Source organism: Neolamprologus brichardi, chromosome 20 (genome assembly GCF_056152115.1).
Source record: "Neolamprologus brichardi isolate AB-2024 chromosome 20, ASM5615211v1, whole genome shotgun sequence".
Taxonomy (NCBI): domain Eukaryota; kingdom Metazoa; phylum Chordata; class Actinopteri; order Cichliformes; family Cichlidae; genus Neolamprologus; species Neolamprologus brichardi.
Window position 1 is genome coordinate 28,349,625 of NC_142123.1, and position 23,132 is coordinate 28,372,756.

The 23,132-nt window shown below is 39.2% G+C and overlaps 2 protein-coding genes across 3 annotated transcripts; one reads left to right on the top strand and one right to left on the bottom strand.

Moving 5' to 3' along the window:
* The first annotated feature begins 585 nt into the window (after window positions 1-585).
* Window positions 586-14,384, top strand: ptpn22 (protein tyrosine phosphatase non-receptor type 22). 2 transcript variants are annotated; one of them, XM_035909213.2, is made up of 27 exons: window positions 586-612; window positions 1,461-1,575; window positions 2,801-2,909; window positions 3,310-3,386; window positions 3,765-3,860; window positions 4,045-4,083; window positions 4,243-4,314; window positions 5,280-5,339; window positions 5,472-5,614; window positions 7,273-7,339; window positions 7,440-7,517; window positions 7,698-7,784; window positions 8,203-8,707; window positions 8,782-8,868; window positions 8,965-9,039; window positions 9,243-9,314; window positions 9,445-9,593; window positions 11,542-11,569; window positions 11,733-11,801; window positions 11,936-12,004; window positions 12,113-12,246; window positions 12,381-12,408; window positions 12,880-12,942; window positions 13,176-13,279; window positions 13,373-13,403; window positions 13,488-13,568; window positions 13,650-14,384. In XM_035909213.2, the coding sequence occupies exons 2-27, from the start codon at window positions 1,474-1,476 to the stop codon at window positions 13,709-13,711; spliced, it is 2,487 nt and encodes an 828-aa protein (XP_035765106.2). In that variant the 5' UTR covers window positions 586-612; window positions 1,461-1,473; the 3' UTR covers window positions 13,712-14,384. The 2 variants fall into 2 exon arrangements, with proteins under 2 accessions (XP_035765106.2, XP_087689717.1); XM_087833591.1 differs by lacking the exon at window positions 586-612 and having other exon boundaries at window positions 1,332-1,575; window positions 12,856-12,942.
* On the bottom strand, window positions 14,357-23,080 carry rsbn1 (round spermatid basic protein 1). Its single transcript, XM_087833592.1, has 7 exons — window positions 22,486-23,080; window positions 21,452-22,095; window positions 18,655-18,792; window positions 17,646-17,788; window positions 17,388-17,555; window positions 17,163-17,271; window positions 14,357-17,052 (listed from the first exon to the last, which is right to left on the bottom strand). The coding sequence occupies exons 1-7, from the start codon at window positions 23,027-23,029 to the stop codon at window positions 16,516-16,518; spliced, it is 2,283 nt and encodes a 760-aa protein (XP_087689718.1). The 5' UTR covers window positions 23,030-23,080; the 3' UTR covers window positions 14,357-16,515.
* Window positions 23,081-23,132: the final 52 nt, after the last annotated feature.

Here is a 23,132-nt window from a genome sequence, read left to right on the forward strand (position 1 = left end):
TAATCGACAATCAGGAAACTGTAGAGGTGGACTGTGGTGATCTTAGCTTCCTGTAGGTGCGTTGTGGGTTACATAAATGCTTTTGCGTCTATGCTAGGCCTTGAACACGAGTGTAACATGCAGCAATACTAACTAGTGACACAGAAGTGAAAGAGTGGGAACCCTCCCCACATAAGAGCTGCACTTCACTTCATCTGGTAAGAAATTCCCATTTATTTAATCTAGTTAATCATAGTTTATCGGACACTGATGTTGATTATTAAGGGCATGAAATACGTTTGCACAGCAGATGCTTGACTGGAAAAAACATGGCAAAAATCTTCGTTTAACCTCATGTTATTCGCTAGTCTGTCTTGGATGCTTTGATATTATCCAGTTATATTTTTCCGATATATACTGTAAACCGGTGACTAATGTAACATTCAGTGTCAGAATGTCTCCGTTAGTTTACTACAAAGCCACTAGATGTCACTGTTCGACTGATGTGGCGCTCAGCACCTGCTAAATGTAGCAATGTCCTGTCAGAACTTCTTCATGATGCCACCCCGGACAAAAGCATTAGTTGAAGGTTGACTGACAAAAGAGGCAACATCCACGCCCGGGAGCACTTTGGTAAGTAATGCATTTTTTCATTTGTATTTTTTAAGCCACACTCTTTTCAACACTGAGCTTTTATGTATATTTAAGAAAGGGAAGTCTTTGACGGGTGAGTTATTGCCCGTGGTTCCTGAAAACATAGCTCCTCCCACTACTCTTTTTATGCACACATTGTGAATTTAAAAGTATTGTTGCTTAACCACTAAACAAATTGCATGAATTTGTGCTAGCTGAGATTCACAAGATTTATTTTTTTTTATCATCCTTTCTCACTTCAATTACAAAAATGTCTGCTGTACAGTAAAGTGGGTACATGAAGACTTCCCAAATCTCTGAGTGGAATACTGCTGAGCAACTAAGGGTGATTATCTTTGACACTTGCACTCCCTCTTTCTTCTGTCTTAGGCTCTATCCCTACATGCGTTTCTCCTCCACTTGGCTTGTGTATTTAAAATATTGTACAACTGCCTGCACTACACTCACATTTTGATCAAGATCACCTGCTTTGACTGTTTATGTGCATAAATATATATTTGTTTTCCCCTACCATCCCCTTTGCTACATATTTATGCAATAGAACACCCGGGTGACTTTAGGACCCTGTGAGAGAAACCCGCAGGGGGCGCGGCAATATTTTTAATCTGACCACAGAACCTGTTAGCTTCCTCTTACATTCTGTAAGACAGTTTAGAAGTTCCCTTACACCAGTTCCTTCATGTGAGAGCTACAATACAGAAGTGCTCTGTAGCGGAGCAACGTAACAGCCTCAGTCCTGTCCCCAAGCTTAGCAAGCCTATCCATGACCTGTGGACAAGGACCTTTGTGCCATGAAATGCCTATGAAAACTGCCCTATCACACACAGTGAAGATCCAGCTATGGACCAGCAGGTCAGGATTCTGAGAAGCTTCCTGGATGACCTGGAAAGACAGGAGGCTGCGGCTGAGGAGGCACCCAACGGCATTGCTGGGGAGTTTGTGGTGAGTTAACAGTAATGTTCCTCTTGTTGAAGTACAGCTAAAAATTCTCAACCCAGAAGACATGCTGTATTTCTCGATGGTTTTCACATTCACACGCTAAAAAAAAGTTGTATTTTTATATTGACAGTAAGCACGGCGAAACTGAAAGTTCTTAGTCTTCCCGATTTTTAGGTTTTTTACAAAAGACATCACACTGAGGGAAGTACCACACTGGTATTTTTCGGAGGGTTCCAACGCCATTTTCATTCTTCCTCTTTGTATTGATGCTTGTCACTAAAGGCACAACAAGGAAGAAGTGTAAGCAAAAGTCCTGTAACACTTAACAACCGACGACTAGCAGCAGCAACAACCACGCACACACACACAGAGAGACACACAGAGACAAACACACTCACGCAAACATACTAAATTGTGCCTGAGAAGTGTTAACCCCAGAGTGACATCATCTGTGGGCTGCTGCCATGGTGATGAGTGACATGGCGGTGCCTGAAGACAGCACTGTGTGCTTCACATGCTGCCCCTCTGCTGTCATACTGCTGCCACCCCAACCACTCCAGAGGAAAGAGTCCATTGCATCACTTCCTCTGAGGACAAAAAGCACTTTGTAGTGTTAGAGAAGTGCAGATGTATTTCAAGTCCTTTAGCAGACTCTTTTAGATCTGCCTCAACTGGCCTCAGAACAAAAAGACCAATGTCTCAACAAGTCCTGCAAGCACAAACGTGAGTTTAACTTGAGAGTCCGAGCTTCCGCTTAGGTGATTTAGAATCAACGTCCTCTCAGTTTGTCAGCCATCATGTCAGTTTGAACTCGAATGAGTCACAGATTCTTCGTCTGAGGCTGAATCACATAAAAACTGACCACATGTGACAGTGTGCCATTGGTCACATGTAATTTGCTGGTTATATGCCCACTTTTTACTCACTCTCCTGTATCAGTTGCTAATGACCTTCAAGCATCTGCACTATGAAAAAAGAGCTTTTCCAGTAAATGCACAGAAACTACCATGAAACTCATATTACCCATCTGCTGTTTTGGCTAATTAAATACAATTTAGATGCATTTACATGATACCTGTATCTCAATATAAGCTTGGAGGTTGTTTCAGTATGACACATCAGCAAAACGTGACAAAAATAGCTCTTTGGCATTTAGATGGCTTCCAGGAACTATGATGAAAAGTCTTTATGAATGCAACGCATTTACATTTCTTTTTGTGTTTTTCAGAGGTTGAAAAGTCAGTCAACAAAGTACCGAACGGACAAGACGTATCCGAGCAAAACAGCAGAAAAGCAGGAAAACATCAAGAAGAACCGATACAAGGACATTCTGCCCTGTAAGCTTGTTTAAATGTATAAAAATACAACAGCTTTACAGTTTACTCCATTAACACTGTAAAGGAATACTTCTAGATTTGTTTTAAAGTATATTATTACCTATAGTGTTGTGCCAGTGACCAAAAAAACAATATAAACAGTATGTAATGCTCCATTTAGTTAATATTGTAAATTAAATTTGATCAACAGATCTACTTAAGTTTCTTATATTTATTTAAATTAGACAAGGTAGACTAGATCCATGGAAAAGCTTACAAACATTAACATATTTTATTATATTTTCATCTTTATTTTATTCTAATTCTGTTCATTTTTTTGCCACAAGGTGAGAACGTAAAGCACACTCGGAATCTTTTTAGGTTTTCCAACATTCATAACTACATATTTTTCTTTTTGTAGTTGACCACACCAGAGTAAAGCTTACTCTTGTCACATCAAAAAATGACACAGACTACATCAACGCCAGTTTCCTCAAGGTAAAGAACAAGGTCCCTTTTAGCTTATATCCACTGATGGCTCAGCTTCTACACATTTCATTGACAAACATCATAAGTGCACTATTTAGGCTGCTTTAGCCTGGCCACAGTGGATTGGCCACTTTGCAAACCAACTGTACCCCAGCTTCTCTTTTTTATGCTGTTCTAAGCTTTTTAACAATATCTGTTTTTGCACTGATCTCTGCTACATTCTGAGTCTTGCTGCTGCTCTCTCTGCCAATATCTGTGAGTGGAAGGCTCGGGGAGGTATATGCTGCCAAATAGTTGCTGAATTAGAGATAACAAGTTTCTTTTGGCCACGGGGGTCCTGACTGAAATATGGTTTGTGCAAATGTAACTACTGTGTTTTGTGTGCAGGGAGTGTCAAACTCCAGGGCTTACATTGCTACTCAGGGTCCTCTGCCCCACACACTAGTGGACTTCTTGAGGATGCTTTGGGAATACAAGATAGAGGTAAGGTCTACACCACAAGGTGCATTTAAGATAGCACAACTTGCTTCATTTCTTCAGTTGAAAGTTAAATTAAGATAAAAAAAAAATGTGACTTTGGCCACAGTAGCTGAAATACAGATCCCCATCCCAGTTCACATATCTTTTTAAAATATTTTATTTTTTTTACACATCTTCGTGATTCTAGGTTGTCGTGATGGCCTGTCGAGAGTTTGAGATGGGAAAGGTAAACTTCTCTCTGCTTTCCACTTTTTTTCCTCACCATACAGAATTTGTATGTTTATACACCAGCCTGGTGTCAGTTTGTTAACAATTATCATTTGATGTATTGTTTAAATTGAAAGTACTTTTGTTACACTTGTATGATTGATTTTTTTTTGTTTAGAAAAAGTGTGAGGTTTACTGGCCACAGAAACACGAGGAGCCGTTCGTTTGTGAGCCTTTTAAAGTTTACTGTGTGAGTACTTTTTGTTCTCTATTCATATTTTCAAGATGAATAGGTTAATGGATCTGATGCAAAAACTTATACTGAATATATACTATAGTATTTGCTATACTGAATATATTTAACTACTTTAGAAAACAAAAACTGGCTGCTCAACGTTGGATTTTCTCTAATCCACACAGGGTCAACATTATTCATACGGTCTCAAATACATACAACTACTATTTGGTTAAATGTCCCTTAGCAAGTCGCGCCGCACCCAGATTTGCTTTGCTTTTTGTAGCTTGGCATAACTCTGGTTGTATATTTGACCACTCTTCTTGACAGAGTTGGTAGAGTTGATTTAAATTGGTTGGTTTCTTAGCATAGCTTATAATCACAGTCCACAAATTAGATATCATTAAATTTAAAAAACCTCAGCTTTTGTCATTGTGGCCAAATGGCTTAACCTTTGTCTTGTCTGACCATAAAACTTCTAAGCCAAAGGCCTTTGGCTTGTTTATTTGGGCACCTGTAAATTTCATTTGAGATTTAAGGGCTCAATTTTAGGGCAGGGCTTTTTTCTTGGTGAGCAGCCTCTCAGTCCGTGGCGACGTAAAACTCGGTTCATTACAATTTTAAAAAAGACTTTCCCTTTTTATGTAAATCTACAGGTCTCCATAGATTTTCACTGTACTTTCGCATTGTTCTGAGCATTGTTCAATCCAACCAGTGCTGTCAATCAAATTCTTTTTATGCTAAAAGATTTTTTGACTTTTTATGTATAAATTTGAGCCTGTGGAGATTAGTGAAAATCCCAAATAAGCCCCAAATTACCGTTCACACCCATAATGAATCTCTGTAAACTGACCAGTACTGTATGCCACGCACATACACTATACCTAATTATACTTTTACGTCTTACATTGTTTTACCATAATTTTGTAAGCAGCAAGATCAATAATCTAGGTTAAAGAAAAACGTTGTTTTTTGTGCAGGACTCTGAAGAAAGCAAAGGAGACTATCTGACCAGGACTCTAAGGTTGACCTATCACAATGTAAGCACTGTTTATAGCCTGCCTAACGTTTGTGGTCGTATTTGACAGTTGGGTTTGAACCCAAAAATATAACTATGAAGTTTAATGTGCGCTTGCACTTTAAACGTGTACAATACTTTGAATTATTTTCAGAGTTCCCGAACCTTGAAACAGTTGCACTATGTCAACTGGCCAGATCACGGAGTACCGGACTCCATCCCTCCCATTCTGGACATGTTGCATGAGATGCGCTCTTATCAAGCCCATGATGACATCCCTATTTGCATCCACTGCAGGTCAGGCATTTGAATAGAACTTGAACTTACTGCATGGCTGGAGTTAAGTTGTTTAAGCATAATATACATCCTGTTAACATATGAGTGAAGTGGATTCTCTTGCTCAAAAATGAGCTGCAAAGCTGATCTTTATTTTTTAATAGGTAATGCTTATATCGTTAGAAGCTCTGTTCATCGTTCTTAAGAAAAATGTCTTGATGCTGTTTGGCGAAACTAGAAATGAATCAGAATGTACACAACTTAACCTTTAAAGGAAAAGGTGCACCGGTCCAACTGAAAGGAGGCTTTTGTCACTGTTGGTTTCACATGCTTAAATTTCACATCCTGTCACTCAGGACAACTTGAATCAACAGCTTGGGGTCAATTTTTGTAGCGATTGATTTTCTAAATATAATGTAAATTAGATTGCGTTGCTTTTTAATGCAAAGAAAACAGAATATGGTGTTGGTCTTCTCTCAAGTATTTCAAAGTATTTCTTTTAACTGCATTCAAGAAATAATTCAATTGATTTCTACTAAAAATGAAACTACACGTGAAAAAAATATTCCAGGTAAATGAAAACGTGACTCTTTTATTCTTGTACGTTGTTTTTTGTTTTTGTTTCTTTTAAAGTAAAGCATGAAGCCATTATAGAAATTGAGGTTGTTGTCACTCTTTTATTCTTTACTTATATTTCTCAAAATCGCTTTGTTATCTTATCAGTACGAAACTACCACACTGTATGAAATGCCATCGCTCCTTTCTAACATGTTAAAGAAAAAAAGGCAGATCAAAGGAGAACTGTGCTTTTGGTTGTGATCGAGTTTGTACTGCTTGTGGGCAACGTGTACAGGTCCCCAGCAAATATGGCTTCGAGGTTAGACACTATTCTTTTAACAGGAAATGTTTGTAGGTGGTTGGCCAAAACCCCACTAGGTTGTAAAATATATATGTAGACATTTCCTCCTAAAATTTTCCAGCACTTACACTATGGCTAAAGCAAGAGCTTGTGACTCAGATAAGTCCAAATAGAAAACCTTGGGGCATGTGGGATTGCACCTGTGCGAGCTTGTCAGTTGTGTAGAAAATTTGTATCATTTTGTTTCCAGTTCTGCATCATACTTTCCCTCTGAGGAAACACAAACGAGTATAGATTTGTCACATACTGTTACTTTGTCACATACTGATTGTTTAGTTTTTTACATAAATACATATTATATTTTTTTTTATATGCTTATGCTTAACTAAACTGCTCAGAAACTATTAACATGTGAAACCATGACACTCCTCATGATGAGTCAGCCATGTACTGTTGAGTTTGTAGCAGATATAATCTAACCTACATATCACGAAGCCACCCCACATCTGTGACAGGTCACCACAACATGGTTGCTAAAACTATTATTAAAGTTTTATTTTTTTTATTGCGCCAGTTTTCATTGATTTTCTCATCCTGAGAAAGAGCTTTGTACTTAATTCAGCTGACGAGGGGAGTCGTAAGCTGTGAATAGTTACAGACATTGCTGCAGTGGTTGTGGTTTAGCCATTAGAGGTACCATCATACCTAAAGCCTTCTTCAGCTATGCTACATATATGTAGGGCAAGTATAGCATAGTTGAAGAAGCAGTTATACTGAAAATGTCTGAAAAATGTGACGTTTATCTGTTGTGCATTTGCAGTGCTGGCTGTGGTAGAACAGGAGCCTTGTGTGTCATTGATTATACCTGGAACCTCCTAAAGAAACAGGTTAGCTATTCTTCTCTGCCTTGCTGTACATTTTGTACGACAGATGCGTTTAACTGTAAAATTGCCTACCTTTCCATTACTTTTGTGTGCTCGTTTATAGATGATCACTTCAGATTTCAGCATCTACGATTTAGTTCAAAGCATGAGAACCCAGAGACCATCTTTAGTTCAAACTAAGGTACCTGATGTTTTTTTTAATATAATGCAGACCATCACATCTAACAAGTCTTCCAATCAACAGAAACAAATTTCAAGCAATTTATATAACAGTAATGCCAGTTAATGTCCGTTTTGTTTCGTGAATCGTGCCCCAAAGTTATGCTTCCTAACAGAACAAATTCTTGTTGTTTAATCTCAGGAACAATATGACCTTGTCTACAGAACAATCAAGTTACTATTTCAGAGATATTTGCAGTCTGTAGATGAACAGACTTTCCAAAACGAGGTAAGTAACCAGAGATTTATTATTGTTAGTGAGCTTAGACAGAGACTAGCTAAAAGCAGAGACGACACGGTTTTCGGTCGTGTGCTTCATCAACGCATACCGAAAAGCACAGCCATCTGAATCTGTGAAACAGAAACAGTAGATGTGGCAGGCTTTCTTGTGGTTTCAGCAACATTAAAATAGAATGTAGTCACATGATCAAAGCGGAAAATCGTCAAACTGGCAGATTCGAAAATTAACTAAGAAGGCAGTGACACCTCTGTGCTCTGTTGAAACTGTTGCTGTACACTTCTCTTATTTACTGTTAAACAAAATATTAAACGGAGCTGAGAACATTCATATTTTACAAGCATGCTGAATTTACACGCTAATTATAATCAATAATCTATTCTTGATGCAACTCATTCTCCTCTTAAAGGTCTCTGAGATCTTTATCCCAGGTGAGGAGTCTGGTTTTCTGCCACAATTTCAGTATCTGCTTGACGAGGAACGGGCCTTCCTACCACAGTACAACAGTCCTTTGGCTTCTTCAGAAAACCTACTTTTCTTGAACGCCAAGGACATCCACACAGACCAGCAACAATGGCCTCTGTTCCAGACCTCTCCTGAGTCAACTCCCCAGGACCTGAATGAAGGACCCTGGATGGTGCATGCAAATCAGAGAAGTCCTTCAGCAGAGGAATTGATTGCAGAGAGTGATAGTGTACCGTCACTGATCCGTCAGCCCTCACCAGATATAGCAGCAGCCATTTGTTCAATGGTGGAGGACCCCTACTTTGACACCGGTTTGAGTTCTCCGTCATCAGATGGGGGACTCACGGGTGCTGCTGAGGAGACCACAGAATGGACATTTAGCCCTCTTTTCAGTGCGCCCTCGTTATTTTTGAATGACCACACTCTGGAGGCCAACTCACCTGCTTCAGGTCAGTGCTAGTGCCTGTGCATGTGTTAGTTTCAAGATGACTGGCAATAGCAGCGGATTTTTCTTTTTTTGCAGACACCGGTGAAGTCTGTACTTCTGGAGAAGACCCTCCTCCACTACCTGAACGAACCCCAGAATCCTACATGCTGGCTGTGGATACAGGTTAGGGCCCATAGTGAACATACATCTGGAATATGAGCTGTTAGCTTAAGGGATGCTTACTTAAATTATGCAACATGTTGCAATTTTGTCTTTCAGAGGTAGCTGACCCTTTTGAAAGGTTATTAGTTATTCCACACGATGCTGCTGCTGATGCACGTACAGAAATTAGTGGTAAGAACACGTAACTGGAAAATAAAATGAGCCTATTAAGTATGTAGATGTCTGCAACATATTACACACAGTTTCCAATGCATCAACCGTCTACTGATCGCTTGCAATAAGATCTTATTTGATCAAAATCCTTCATATTGCAATCATGTTATTCAGCAAGTGCACTATTATTGATGCACTATGATACTTTTCCTTACTTCCAGGCAGTCCCCCCTCACCTGCACCCCCACTTCCAGAAAGAACCCCTGAATCTTTTGAGCTGGCTATTGATCAGGGTAACTTCATCATTTCAGAAATCTCAATGATGAAACAGTAATTTTAAAAAAAATGAAAAAGCTTTTTCAGGTATTTCAGTTTTCATAAAAAGACAATTGATTAACAAAATTGCTTATTTTGACTTTTCAGCTCCCGTGGAGCAGAAATTAGAGGTCGTACCAGCAGTCGCACCAGCGGCGAACCTGAATGTAATAGGAATGTCTTCAGAATGGTTTGGCAACTCAAATCTCGGAGCCACTACATTTCAGAATGAGAGGAAATCTTTTGAGAGGAGTAAGGTAAGAAAGCTCTAGACAGAATTCCTGCAAAATGTGTCAGCAATGCTGAAAAATAGAAAAAGAAAGAATCAACAGTCCACTAAATATATAATCAATCTACCGGTTGCTTAAGCAGCTTTCTTGTATTAGTCATTGTGATCTATAAACAAAACATTTTGCAGGAGGTTATCTCGCTTATCTCTAGTGTTGCGCTGCAGCAAATTAAGGAACTGGTCGTTCTAACCAAACCAGAGACTTATAGACATTGTCAAATTTTTATATTATTTGAAATACATGCAGAGCTTAAAATAAATAATAGCTCTTACTCTTGACTGCGGTTATTCTCAGTCACCAGACTGATAACTGGTTTTTGGGTTTCTCGCTCACGAGGCTTTGCAGCTTCAATAAACACAGTCGTAAAAGGTTGGGACACTGTGTAAAGTACAAATAAGAACAGAATGCAATGTTCTGCAAAACTCAGAATTGCATTATACGTTATTCACAGTAGAAAACAGAAAACAAATCAAGAAAAACATTTGAAGAAAAAGACTGGCTCATTTTGAATTTGATTGCAGCAACGTGTCTCAAAAATATCGGGATGGGGTTGTATGCACCTTTCAGCCATGATGGTGCCTTTGCAGACGTGCAAACTGCCGATTACATAGGCAATAATGCACCCCTGTACCATCAGAGACACTTTTGAACCGAGTGCTGATAACAAGCGACGTGGTCCCACTGCTCTTTAGTTCAGAGGACACGGCATCCATGCTCTCCAGAAAGAATTTCAAATTTACAAACGGTTTTCCACATTGCCTTTTAAACGAGCTTTGGTTTAAAAGGATGGTGGCCTTTCTAGATCATGTGTGCATGTTATTCTTTGCATGATAGAATTTTAGCAAGTACTTGTGCATGGTGTGGTAAATTGTGTTCACAGACTATGATTTTTGTGTTCCTAAGTCCATGCAGCGATTTCCGTGACAAAACCATTCATGTTTTCAATGCAGTGCCACCCGAGGCCATCCAATGTTGATTTTCAGCCTTGTCCCTTGCACGCTCTTGATGATGAAATATTTATACAATTTTACACTGAGCAACATTCTGAATGTGCTTGTAGATACAGTTGTTTGCAGATTGGCAAGCCTCTTGCCATCTTTAATTCTGCCTCTAAAAGAATTTTCCTCCAAGTCATGGTACTGACTGTTGCTAAGTGATCTTAGCAACAGTGATGACTTATTTGTATAATTGTCTACTGTGTTCTTTTTAGTACCTCTTGTTTTTCCTGCCTTTTGTTGCTAGTTACCAGTTTTATTTATACATACAGAATCCAATTCAAAATGAGCTAATAGTTTTTCCCAAAGTGGGACGGTTTCGCAGTTTAAACATTTAAAATGTTTTCTATGTTCTGTTGCAAATAAAATATGAGTTCATGAGATTTACTTAATCTTTTCTGTTTTCATTTACTGCTTTTCTGGAATCAGTTTGTATTGTTATTCATTTTACTCATTTACAGTAGTTATTAGTAATTATGTGCGTCCCAGAACATGTGGGCGCGATGTCACACCCAGAAATGTCACAATGACACACGTCAAGGTTTGTGATAACTCACGTTGTTGATTCACTACCGTTTTCAAAACCATTTCCCTTACAAAACAATAGCGGTAACTGTTTAGATGTAGTAAGAATAAATGCTTTGCTGAGTATTAACCCTGTTGTGTTTGTACATGGTTAGTGGTTGTGTAGTTTCCCTTTTGCTTCTTTTTAGTTCTGCAAACAAACTTTTGCTTGCAAGGAGAGAAAGAGGAGTTAAAAAAAATATTTAAAAGGTCATTATAATTAAAGTAGTCATTTAGCGACACACTTGATGTTAGATGTCATGATCTAAAATAAAACTGAAATTAACGTATACTGTTTTGGAAATATTTCTGAGATGTAGATATAGATAACTGTGGGTTACTTTTCTTTCTTGTAGAGTCTAAAAGTGAAAATGACCTTCACAGGTAAGATTTTATTTATTATTAACAGCGTAATAAACTATACCTTTGTAAAATTCTACAACGATAAAAAAAATTAAATTTTACATTTTCATAAATTCTCACAATTAGCAGGATATTTCTATGTGCTTTGCGATGATTTATATAGCATTGCTTTTTTGTACTGTAGGACCAGTAAATGATCCTGACCTTTCTTCAAACTGTACTTACTCTCCGTCTACCCCACAGCCTGCCAAAGGTACGATCTAGCTTTGATGTTTGCCTTCAAGTTTTGTTTTAGAATAAAACACTTGCATGCAAAACAGTGAATGAGGTAACTGTTACCTAATAAGAAATGTAAAAATTTACGGTTGCTTGTATTTGATTGTGCAGCCGAGCGCAGTCTGACACCTCCCCTTCCAGAGAGAACTCGACAGTCCTTCATCCTCGCCACGGAAGAAAGTGAGTAGACCATCACCTGCTTATAGCAGCAATAGCTACAGCTGTGTATTTGAACAGCAGTACTCGATGTCTGTGCGTTTTTTTAAATTTGTTTTTTTGTTTGTTTAGTTCACGAGCCAACCGCCATTTGCCCACAACTGTTAGAAATAGTGCACCCCTCAACAAGGGTGGGTATATCATCTGAGTGGGATGGCACTTCTCAGCCGAAGAATTTCCACGATGCTGTCATGAGCAGGAGCAAGGTAATGGTGGTAAAATAGCTCCAAAGCAATAGAACGCGCTGTTCTAAATAAGACAGCAAACAGGCAAAACAGTGATTAAAATGATAAGTTCCCTAAGACATATAACATTTTTGTTTTTTAACACTTCCCCACAGAGTGTTCGACCTAAAAGTTCAAGACAAGGTAGGTTGTTCAGTTCAATGATTGATGATACCCCCCTCTTTAGATGTGAGATTAAGTGATTTTCCATTGAAAGGGTATAAATAGCAATATTTGATCATAATCATAAGCTTTTTGTGGTTTCTAGTGAGCAGTGGGAGGTGTGGCTTTTGCATATACACAGAGCTCTTATTCTGACTGTTTCAAAGTTGGGAACGGAAACTATATAACAAGTTTGGATTTTAATCGGTTTAGTCCAGTGACCAAACTGATTTAATGTTACATAAAAAATACTGTTTGATGATTTTAAATGGTGTCAAAAGTTTGTTTGTTGCTTTGAAAATGTTGGAGTACTTATTTTCACCACTGGGAAGCATGATATGATAAAACAAGTGATGAAAGCTTGACTTTTAAATTGCTACTTGTTTTATTCATGATTAATCTAAACGCTTCTTTATGTGCTGGGTGTAGTTTATCATTGTGTTTCCACTGCAGAGCCCCCAACTGTAGTTCAGCCGATCGCTCCACCTACTGTGTTTGTAGCTGAAGGAGGAAGTGGTGAGTTGGTTCAGGCGTTAAACAAAATACACAGTAGCCTCTCTCACACACACTGTTATTAGAAGACCTCTGTATATGTCTTGCATGGAAATCTGTCAGCCAAGTGCTTTGCTATAAGACTTCACAACATAGGGATTATTCGTGACGTGACAAGCAGATCGTGTTAGAGGTGGCGCTTGGCGAAATTTCAAACACAAATTATTTCATTTTCTTTCTGTTTCTGTGTTAATCAGCTCAAGCGGAACACTGTGATGTGAACCGCAGAGCCTCCCTGAACAACGAGAAATCAGAAAACAAATCAGACAAAAACAGCGAAAAGGCCATGAGTAGAACAAAGGTAAACGTAAGCTACACAAGTACATAGTTGCACGTTTCAGGGATATTTGAAAGGATATCGGCTCTAATTTGTGTTTTTGTTTCTTTTGCCAAGAGTCTAAGATTTTTTAAACACAAACAAAGACGTAAGTATGCTAAGATAAAACTTTGATATGGTCCTGATATCAGAAAGCTTAAACTAATAGATCTGTAAATTCTCATATCCTCAGCAAAAACTGCCCCTCCACTGCCTCCTACTCAACCTGGAGCGTCATCTCAACCATGCAGTGTTTTTTCAGTGTTCAAGTTTGGTAGGCCTACATATACTGTAACCAATCATATGTATTTCAGTATCACATAATACATTATAACATCATTTTTATCACCCGCAGGATTTGGAAACCGTTTTGGGAAGCCGAAAGGCCCCAGGAAATATCCTGACACTTGGGTCTGACTTCTCTGGAAACATAAAAAGTAGAAGTGTTTTTGATGATGGTCACAGTGACACATTGCATTGCTAGAAGATTCGTCGCATTGCCTCAGGACTAAGTGGCGATCAAACAAGCACCAGCACTAGAGCACCCCCAACAGGAGAGTCTCGTTACCTGCTCTGAATATGTTACGTACGATTTATGAACAAAAATGGATTTTAATTAAAAAAACAGTAGCTTTAAAAGAAAAACACGGACAGCCACTAAGATGAATGACTTGAAAGTTCAAACTCAGGAATGCTAGCCATTAGAATAACTTGTGTGCAGAAGTAAGCAGTGAGAAGTTTTAACACTTTTTGCATTAAAGCTCAAAGCAACGCTGTCAAATCTGGCATGCAAGAAATATATTTTGATATGTGCCTTTATGCTTTCAGCATAACATGAAACGGGTATGCTACTTTGTGTTCATTACTTGACTTTTTCTGTGAAATAGAGCTCGTTACTCAACGTCCGTTTGCCATATTTGACATGACAACCTGCAGTTTTTAAATGTTTTAAAAACTACTAACACCACCTTAAAAGACATGTCCAGTTAATGGAGCATTGAATATGCATATTTAATATGCACATGTTGCAACTGTAAAGCTTAACTATATTACATACACTGGTTACACACAAATTATTTATTAAAAAATATTGACAGTATGCATTCTAATTGTGTTTTTTCCCCCCCTCTTGTTTAACAAGACTAGATCACATTACAAACAACAGAAATCCATGTTTCTGGCACACAGAGCAGCGCAACATGAAATGACAAAAGCCTGATATTTCAGGGCTGTGATGGCGTGTTCATTTTCTACATCGATTTATTAAGTTAAGACCACGTGAAAGCCACATTTCTGACAAAAAAAGAAGTCATTTTTCTCCTAGTTTGGGATATGAAAGGCCTAATCTTCTATAAAACGACGATGCTATTATTTTCTTTTGGATATCATGCAAATGTTAAAAAGGATCATGTGAGCAACATTTTTTTTTAAAATAACAAAAACATGGTACACTATGGCTGTTTAGCCTCTCCCCATTTTACCATCCTACTCAACAAATAAACCTTGCAGGTTTAAATGAGGCTTACTACATACAGTACAAGGCACTAAGATGTAGTCAGTGGTATAGCAAAGGCAGCAAAACACCATCACTTCCTTCACACAGGAACAAAATTTAGAACACAACAGAATGAAGGTTTTTCAAAGACTCGTCGTACTCTAAAACGTGATCAAAGCTACGACGCTATATGCCTATTAGCCACAGCATTAAAGAGACGCAAAGAAATAACACTGACTGTGTTGGACTTTGAGGAAATAATTCTTGTATTCATGTGGATGGTACCACTCCAAAAAAGGCTGCATGGGCCTCCCTGAGCAGAACCCTGACACAACACAAAAAGTGCTCAGGAGTGGATGAACAGATTAAAATGCCCAAGGCATCGACTGGGCCTCAAAACTCTTCAGGTTCGAATATAGTCGTGCATTTGTGAGATGCAATAGTCTGATCCCCAGAGACCACAGACACAGACCCTTTGGGATTGCTGACAGTGCTGTGCCAGGGGCTGCATACTATGAGGCAAGTAGTTCTAATGTTGTGACAGATAGCAGTATTTTTGGAGCAACCCTGTGCAGGCCGGGCTTACACTTTCTGATGCCACATAGTTGCAACCACGTCAAACTCACTACAAAGTGGCTTCTTCAGCATAATGACATTATCAGCTAACAATAAGAGTGTGAATGGAATTTTAATTAAATTGAGACTTAAAGACAGCTGCAACATATTCCCAGCAATAACAACATAATATTTACATTCCAAATTCTGAATACAAACTCCACACATGAGGAAAAGAGTCAAATTGTTATTGCTAAGCGCAATAGATGTGATTCCTTAGTCACTTAGAAGTGCTTTTACAATTAGGTCATAATCTTAAATACTCATCACTGGTTATAAACCTGTGTTTATATGTTAAGCTCGATATTAAGAAAATAAATAAATATCAAAAAACTGTATTAACAGTAAGAAAAAGGCTGTATAAAATGGTTTTTAAATAAAGAACTGCAAAAACTTCAACTTATGAAGCAGACGAGTAAGATTTAAGTGCTTGTAATATATTGTAAGTTTAAAAGATGGCATTTGAAAATAATAAAAGTAATAGCTAATTATTATTTCCATAGGCATGATGTATGTAAAAAGTCCAATTCTTCCCAAGCTTTTAAATCAAATAAGAAAGGCCTGGCAGCACTTTGACAACTCAGTCTATCAATGAGAAGCCACAGTATTCTTAAGGTAACATTAGTTCACTTTGCATCGGTCACTGAAACTAATAAAAAAAATTATCAGTATCATGCTTCTATACTTACATTTTTTTAAGCTTCTAAATCGATCCACAAGCATTTTGAGACTTCAATTCTTCCATGATATGGAAGCTAAACCAGCTAAACATTCAACATATATTAAAACATGTGCATGTGACAAATTATGTCAGTCTAAAAAATAATCGTTTCTATACATCATACACAGCTTCTGAATAAAACGGTGAAGCGTTACAGTGAATATGAGAGCAATATAAATAAGAAATTGTATTATACAATCCCATTAAATTATGTAATTGGACTTACGGGAAAAAATGTGACTACATCATAAACAACATTTGAAGATTAAAAACAAAAGCATGAACAATAAGTTAAGTCGAAAAGCTTCCTGATTGACAAAGATGTCAGTCCAAGTCCAAAATTCCTTTACGGGGGAAATATAGGTTGTGGGGGTAGATGGGGGCATAAGGTCATTCAGGGAAGTCTGCGGTGTGGCCATGAGCTTTCGGAAGGCTGGGCTCTTTTGAAGGTGTACATCCAGGGCGGACTGGTGCTAAGAAATGGTGGGGATCCTTGTATGTTGTTGGGAGGTGAGCAGATTTAGCAGGCTGTGGAGGGGCTGGCTGAGTTTCCTGGGAAGGTGTTGCTGGCCTCTGGAACTCGGGTTCTTCCGTTTTAGCCACCCCACCCTGGATGTTGTCTCCCTGTGGTCTTGCACAGGGGGTTATGGAGGCATCGGGCCTGGCAGGGGAGGAAAACGACACTCGACCAGAGGTGGGGCTGAGATCGTTGGGTTGCTGCTCCTCCTTTGCGGTCGCGTCTTCTGAATGGTACTCTCTGAGGCGGATATGCCAGGCGAGGCTGCAGACTGCAGACACTGTCTTGAATTGGTGAATGACGTTCCTTGGGATAAAGTAAATGTCATCGTCACACAGCTGGGCGCGGATATAGCGAATGCCTTCCCTCCTCAGCTGGTTGAGCTTCGCATCATCCACCCATTGAACACACTGCACAAAGAACGAAGACACATAGCGGTTTTGTTTTAAAGCAAACAAAAAACCCGCTATAATATAAAAAACAAAACAAAAACACATTGCTATAAAGCCGCACGTCTCACCTGAGCTACTGGAGGTTCGTACAGATCCAGCTGCAGCCTCTGGACAACTTCATTGAAGTCCCCAGCATCAAAACACACTACATCTTTGGTTATACGTGGTCGGTTATTCCTGTAAGAGATTTTAAAAAAAAGAAGCAAAGTACATCGAAAAGTTACTTTCCCACTTCACATATCATGATGCATGAGGTGCTGCTATCGCATCATCTTTATTTAAGAGATACTCACCCTTCTCCAAAATGCACTGCTTTCAGTACACCGACAGCAGCAGTGCTCTGCCAGTCAAAACTCTGCCCAATATGATCAGCATGGGCCTTAGTCCGGTCTTCAAAGAGAACCTCCCTGGGTTCACTGGCTCTCGGTAGGTAGTGCAGATTTTTTACCTCATTCATGGACCTGAAGAAACACACAAGAACAAGAAAACCAGAGGTTACATCACGAATACTTTGCCTATATACACTGATAAACCCACGGATGAACTTGTACCTGCGCCGTTTGAAAGGAGACTTAGGCATGTCAGCAGTGGGCACCATCTGTTCACCTGGTCGGACCCACATGATCGGCCCATCGTCACTCTGAGAGCGACAGTCCAGTTTTAGACTAGAGAGGGTTCCCCATGGGAGGGTCATCTGTGATGATATACACAGACACAAACATTAAGAAACATCAAGGCATCAAGTTTACCTTGATATGCATCATATTACAGCCTATTAAGCATATGCAATTTGCTGATGAGCCCTGTATATGCTGGGTAATGCTGGAGGATGGTGGTAACAACTTGTAACCAGTAGGAATGCATTAGCACTACATTGATCATAGAGTGGTGGTACTTCTTAACATTCCTGACAGCAACATACTGTATTCAACATCTTCAAGTCTACGGCCCAGAATGTAAGTACTGCAACAAGATTTTGCTTCCTGTACTTTACGCTTCGAGCATATTCAATTTGAAATAATCATTGGAAAGCCATTTTTCATATGCAATATTTTGCTTTTTGCAGGCAATAATTTGCTGAAGTCTTCAGAACTCTATATTTGTATTTTCTGTGCTCCATTAAGCTTTCACTAGAGCCACCATCAGTTATTGTTAGTTATGCAACACAATGCATGTTGTTCTCAATTTATTTGGATGAATAATGGCACACATAAGGCTCTAGTATACCTCTGGATTCATCCGATTTCTTATGTTAGCATTAAAATAATCACTTAGTGCTAATGTTGAGTGACCTAATGTTTACTGGTTAGGGCACATACAGCATGAGAAGGGTCCAACTGCAGCCTTACAGAACCAAGTAGCTAGTTTCACAGTACTTTACAACCTACTGCTTACTCTAACTTTATGGAACAAAGGGCTGCAACAATGTATGCATACTCTTGTCCCACTTCTTTAGCATATGGTACACAAAACAAAATTGTTACAAAACCTAAGTGCTGTGTGAGCCATGTAGGCAGACTACAAACTTCCATCTATTAGGACTCTAATATTTCCTCTGACCTTGAGAAATGGTGACTCTTCCAACATATCCAGGAAATCTGGGAAGTAATCTCCAACTTCCTCGTCAACGGCTCCAACCAAGCTGATCTGCCTCATGGGTCCTGCTCGGTAAGTCCCTGAACAGTAAGTCCGACTCACCTAGGACAGCAGAAATTTTAAATATATTTCAGCGTGTGTGCTACAGTCTAACTTACTGTCTTTGTATACTGCATTTAGACACAAGACTGTTAAATGTCAAAGCCTGAAGAAGAATGGGCACTCTCATATCACAGATTAATGATTGCGACAAAGCTTCAGTGACACTTTATGGCTAACAGATTCGATTTACTCAGTCACACATCACCTGGTAGCCTATTCAAAGGAGGGGGAAAATCCATACACAAGTCACTCTAATGGATTTCTGGCCCGTGTGTGTCTAGTCGAGACACTACAGACCGTAATCTGTGAGTCACACCTTTATTTGTAGAAGCACATAAATGCATAGAAAATATACTAGACTACAGTCATTGTAGCAAAATGATCAAACGCTTCATGAATCACAGACGTGATCAGCAACATAAACACTGCTGTTTTATGTAATGACCTAGTAAAATTCTGTAGTACGTAAAAACAACAAGAACAAAAACTTTTTGTGCATTTATGCAGTGGTGAGACGACAAACTGCTGAGCTCTGTATCCTTTTCAGCATTACACATTTGCAGATGTACTGACACAGTTTCATCTTTCTGCAGTTTTTCCAAACAAATCAATTTGCAACTAGGGCTGGGTATCGTCACTGATTTCTAGAATCGATTCAATTCCGATTCACAAGGTACCGAATTGATTCGATCAGAGTCGGGGAAATTTTGCCTCAGACAGTCTGAAATATTATAATTCTGATCACTTATAAAAATATTGATATGTACTGATATCTATAAAAAGAAAGTTGACACTTGTGAGACTTTATCAAAGGTGCGAGCATCACAGCAGATTCCTTTGTGTCAAAGTAACTGAGGATAAAACAGAAAAACATGAAGGCGGTTTCCTGGTCTGGGTTTTTATAGCAGATGATCTTAAAAATATTGTGGAGTCAAAAAGTGAAGTGAAGCAGAGCAAAGTTACAGAGGTTTGATTAGAGACACAGCTAAGCATTTTCCAATTTTGCATAATTTTAAAAAGTTTACATTTGTTCAGTATTGAACGGCAGAAATTAGACTTTCTTGTCGGAAGTAAGTTAAAAAAATAAAAATAAAACAAAAAAAACAGTGGCCGACACCATAGACTGGTGGGTAATAAGTAAGCGAATAATGCAAAAAAACAGAGATTTTTAGATGGGAAACTATTCCTGAGAGAGAGAGCTCATGAAGTGTGATTTTATCGTGGTGGAAGCAAAACAGCAAAAGTAAGAGGAAATTTGTGATGATGTTTATGTAAAGCGTAGTTTGGATCTTCTTTTGCTGCTGGTTCAGTCAATATTGTTTGGAGAGAGATAAAACCTGCAGCTTCAGAATCAGCGCAAAAAGGACGTAAACACAAAGCGCCCGCCGATGGTTGTAGAAAGTTTGTGAGGTTTAACTTGAGATTCTGGCGTTTCGGGCAAAATACATTTATATTTAAAAATCGATTCAGGATTTTAATGAATCGATATCACATTAATCAAGCCAGAATCGATTTTAATCGATCATCAAAACCCACCCCTATTTGCAACGTCATGAAACAACTGTGACTGTAAGTGCCCTCTGAGAACAAACGCACCCAGCCACCAGCAGTTTAATATACATTAAACACAGACAGCTACTGAGAGGCAAATATTTTTGTATCTCATTTAAGATCGTGGCTTTTTTAAGACTTGCTCTGACTCACCACAATATTGATTTTATCTAAAATTTGTTTTCCGTTTTAGTGTATCGCATCTCACCAGAAAAAGTATCTGCACCTGATGTATAAACACTGGTGGAGTGGGGGAACTCATTGCCATCATGGGCGATGCTATCCATTTCCACTATCGACAACTTAAAAACACTCAGCAGTCTGATAGTTTTCGTTCATGACACATAATCTCAGCTGTAACCTAATTTACTCCATTTATGTTTTTGCATCTCTGACACAAAATGTTCTTAATCCCCCCCCAAACCCAACATATTCTGCAAGTTTAAATTTGCTCTTCCCAAAACTATCCCCTCCATAAATCCACTTATGCTCTGATATTATAGCACAAGAACAAGAATGTCTCGTACTTCTATCTGGGTTTTATACTGTTAGTTGATTAAAACCAAGGAATCTTTATCTCCAAAAGTTGATTCTGTTCATCTGGGCGTAGCGTTTTGTGGGAGAAACATTTTGTCACTCATCCAAGTGACTTCTTCAGTCTCAGCTGATTGCAGGTTTCCCCAAATCTTATAAACAGTACATTTGCATAATGACTGAAACCAGCCCACTGAAGGAACAATGGGCTGGGAGGTCAGTTCCTTAATCATAATTATGCAAATTCTCATGACCATTGATCAACAACCACTGACAACAACTTTTGGAGATTTACTTCCCTGGATGATTGAGAATGCATCAAGACAAGGAATCTTTACACTAAGACATCTATTAAAAGCAATATACATTTAGTTAGTTCATAATGGAAATTACTCTTTTCAGCCTTTTTTTTTTTTTTTTAATCTTTTAAACACAAATTCATGCTGATCAGCATCTAACCACTCTGCTCACCCAAAGCAGTGTCCTGTACTGTATTTGTTTATGCAAGTCACGAGGGATTCTGTTTACATTTTTTGTGTTATGGTCAAGAGAACCCTTTGCCCTTTTCACATACCTGAGACTGAAAGTTGGCAATAGTGGTAGTCTCAATGTCTTTCTTGCCCATTATCTCCATTTTGACCGGCGTGTTGGGGAAGTTGAAGGCAAAGTAGTCCAAGAAGTCCGGTAGGTATGCAGCTGCATTGTGTACTACTGACAAGGCATATGAGGCTGCACCTTTAGGCTTTTCGGCAAAAGCCAGCTTCAGAAATTCCTGGGCAAAGCACTCCATCTCAGCCGGACTAAGACAGGCCAACTCGTCAGCATAGGCGTGCAAGATAGACCCCCCACCATTGGGTTGCCTTTCCTCGTGTATGAAGCGTCCATATCGTGTTCCTGTCTGGAGACAGGAGCTGCGGATGTAGTGGTCCTGGTGGGAGAAGAAGAAGGGGGCGTGAACCTGTTTGAGAGCATGGAGGTGGGCCGGGTAGTCGACAGCATCTCTGCCGGGATGGTGATTGCTTTCATGCTTAATGCTGCCAGGCAGAGAAGGCTCTTTTCCAACCCCTGAGCATACAGTCTGAACGGCTTTGTTGTGCATGTGTCGAACCTTCTTGACACCGTGCTCATCCTCATGATTCTTCTTCTTCTTCTTCTTTTTCTTAAGGAGATATTCTTCTAGTGTTAAAGACTTGCCATTCTCATTGTGAGGCCTTGACTCTACAAGTAAATGAGCAGCTAAAAGTTAGAAAAAAGGATGTGCATAAAAAAAGCTGTGTTTTGCTCTGATTGTTCTTTAATCAACCCATAATGCAGCAGACTAGCAATGATGATTAAAGGGAGGTTCAGGGACATGTTTTCTGTAAGTTTTACGTATTCATTGCTTCTTTTTTTCTTATTTACTATCAAAGGATGTACACTAGGTCATTTGTATATCTACTTCATAAATTGCACTACTTAACAGCAAACATTAAAAATTGTTGTAATCAAGACACACACACATTACATGCCATTACTTGTCATTCAGATCCCCCCCAACGTCCATCTTAAAATGCCAACAGTCTTTAAACGAAAGTAAATAAATAAATAAATGAAAATAGCAAAGCTCACCCTTCTTTTTCTTCAGTTCGGCGTGTTTCACATTTGCTTCTTCGTTTTCCTTCTTCAGCTTTAGTTTCAGGTCCTTATCCCTGGGCTTTTCTTTGAATTCCTGGGGCTTGGCCTTGACCACTTTGAGAGGCGTGAAAGTGAAGAGCGCAGGTGGCTGTGAAGGCACCGTTTGCTTCTTCTGTAGCTGCTCCGGCACCTTTCGCGGCTGAGGCGGAGGAAAAATTGGCTTCTTCGTGCCGTTGGCGAGGCTGTGATTGTGATGGTGGCTGTGCAGGACGTGCTTGTCCGCGCTGAAGTTGTGGGGCTTGGGATTTTGCTGCAGCTGATGCGGCTGATGGATCCGGTGCTCTGCATGTTTGTGATTATGATGGTGGTGATGGAGCTTCACTTTTTTCGCTTCTTTCTCAGACCTCTCCCGTTTGTCGGCCAACGGTGACAAGTCCCTTTTCTTTTTCTTCTTCTTCTCTTTCATGAATCGCTCCAGACGATCCCTTACCATTTTGTCTTCTACTTTGGCACGGAGCAAGTCGACCTGAGCTGCCATCTTTGCACGTACAGTAGTCAACAATTTAAAGGACTCTGGGTTCCTACTGCGCAGGTCCCCGACAATATGTAGTCCTCTTGCCGTTTATTTGTAGTTCCCTTCG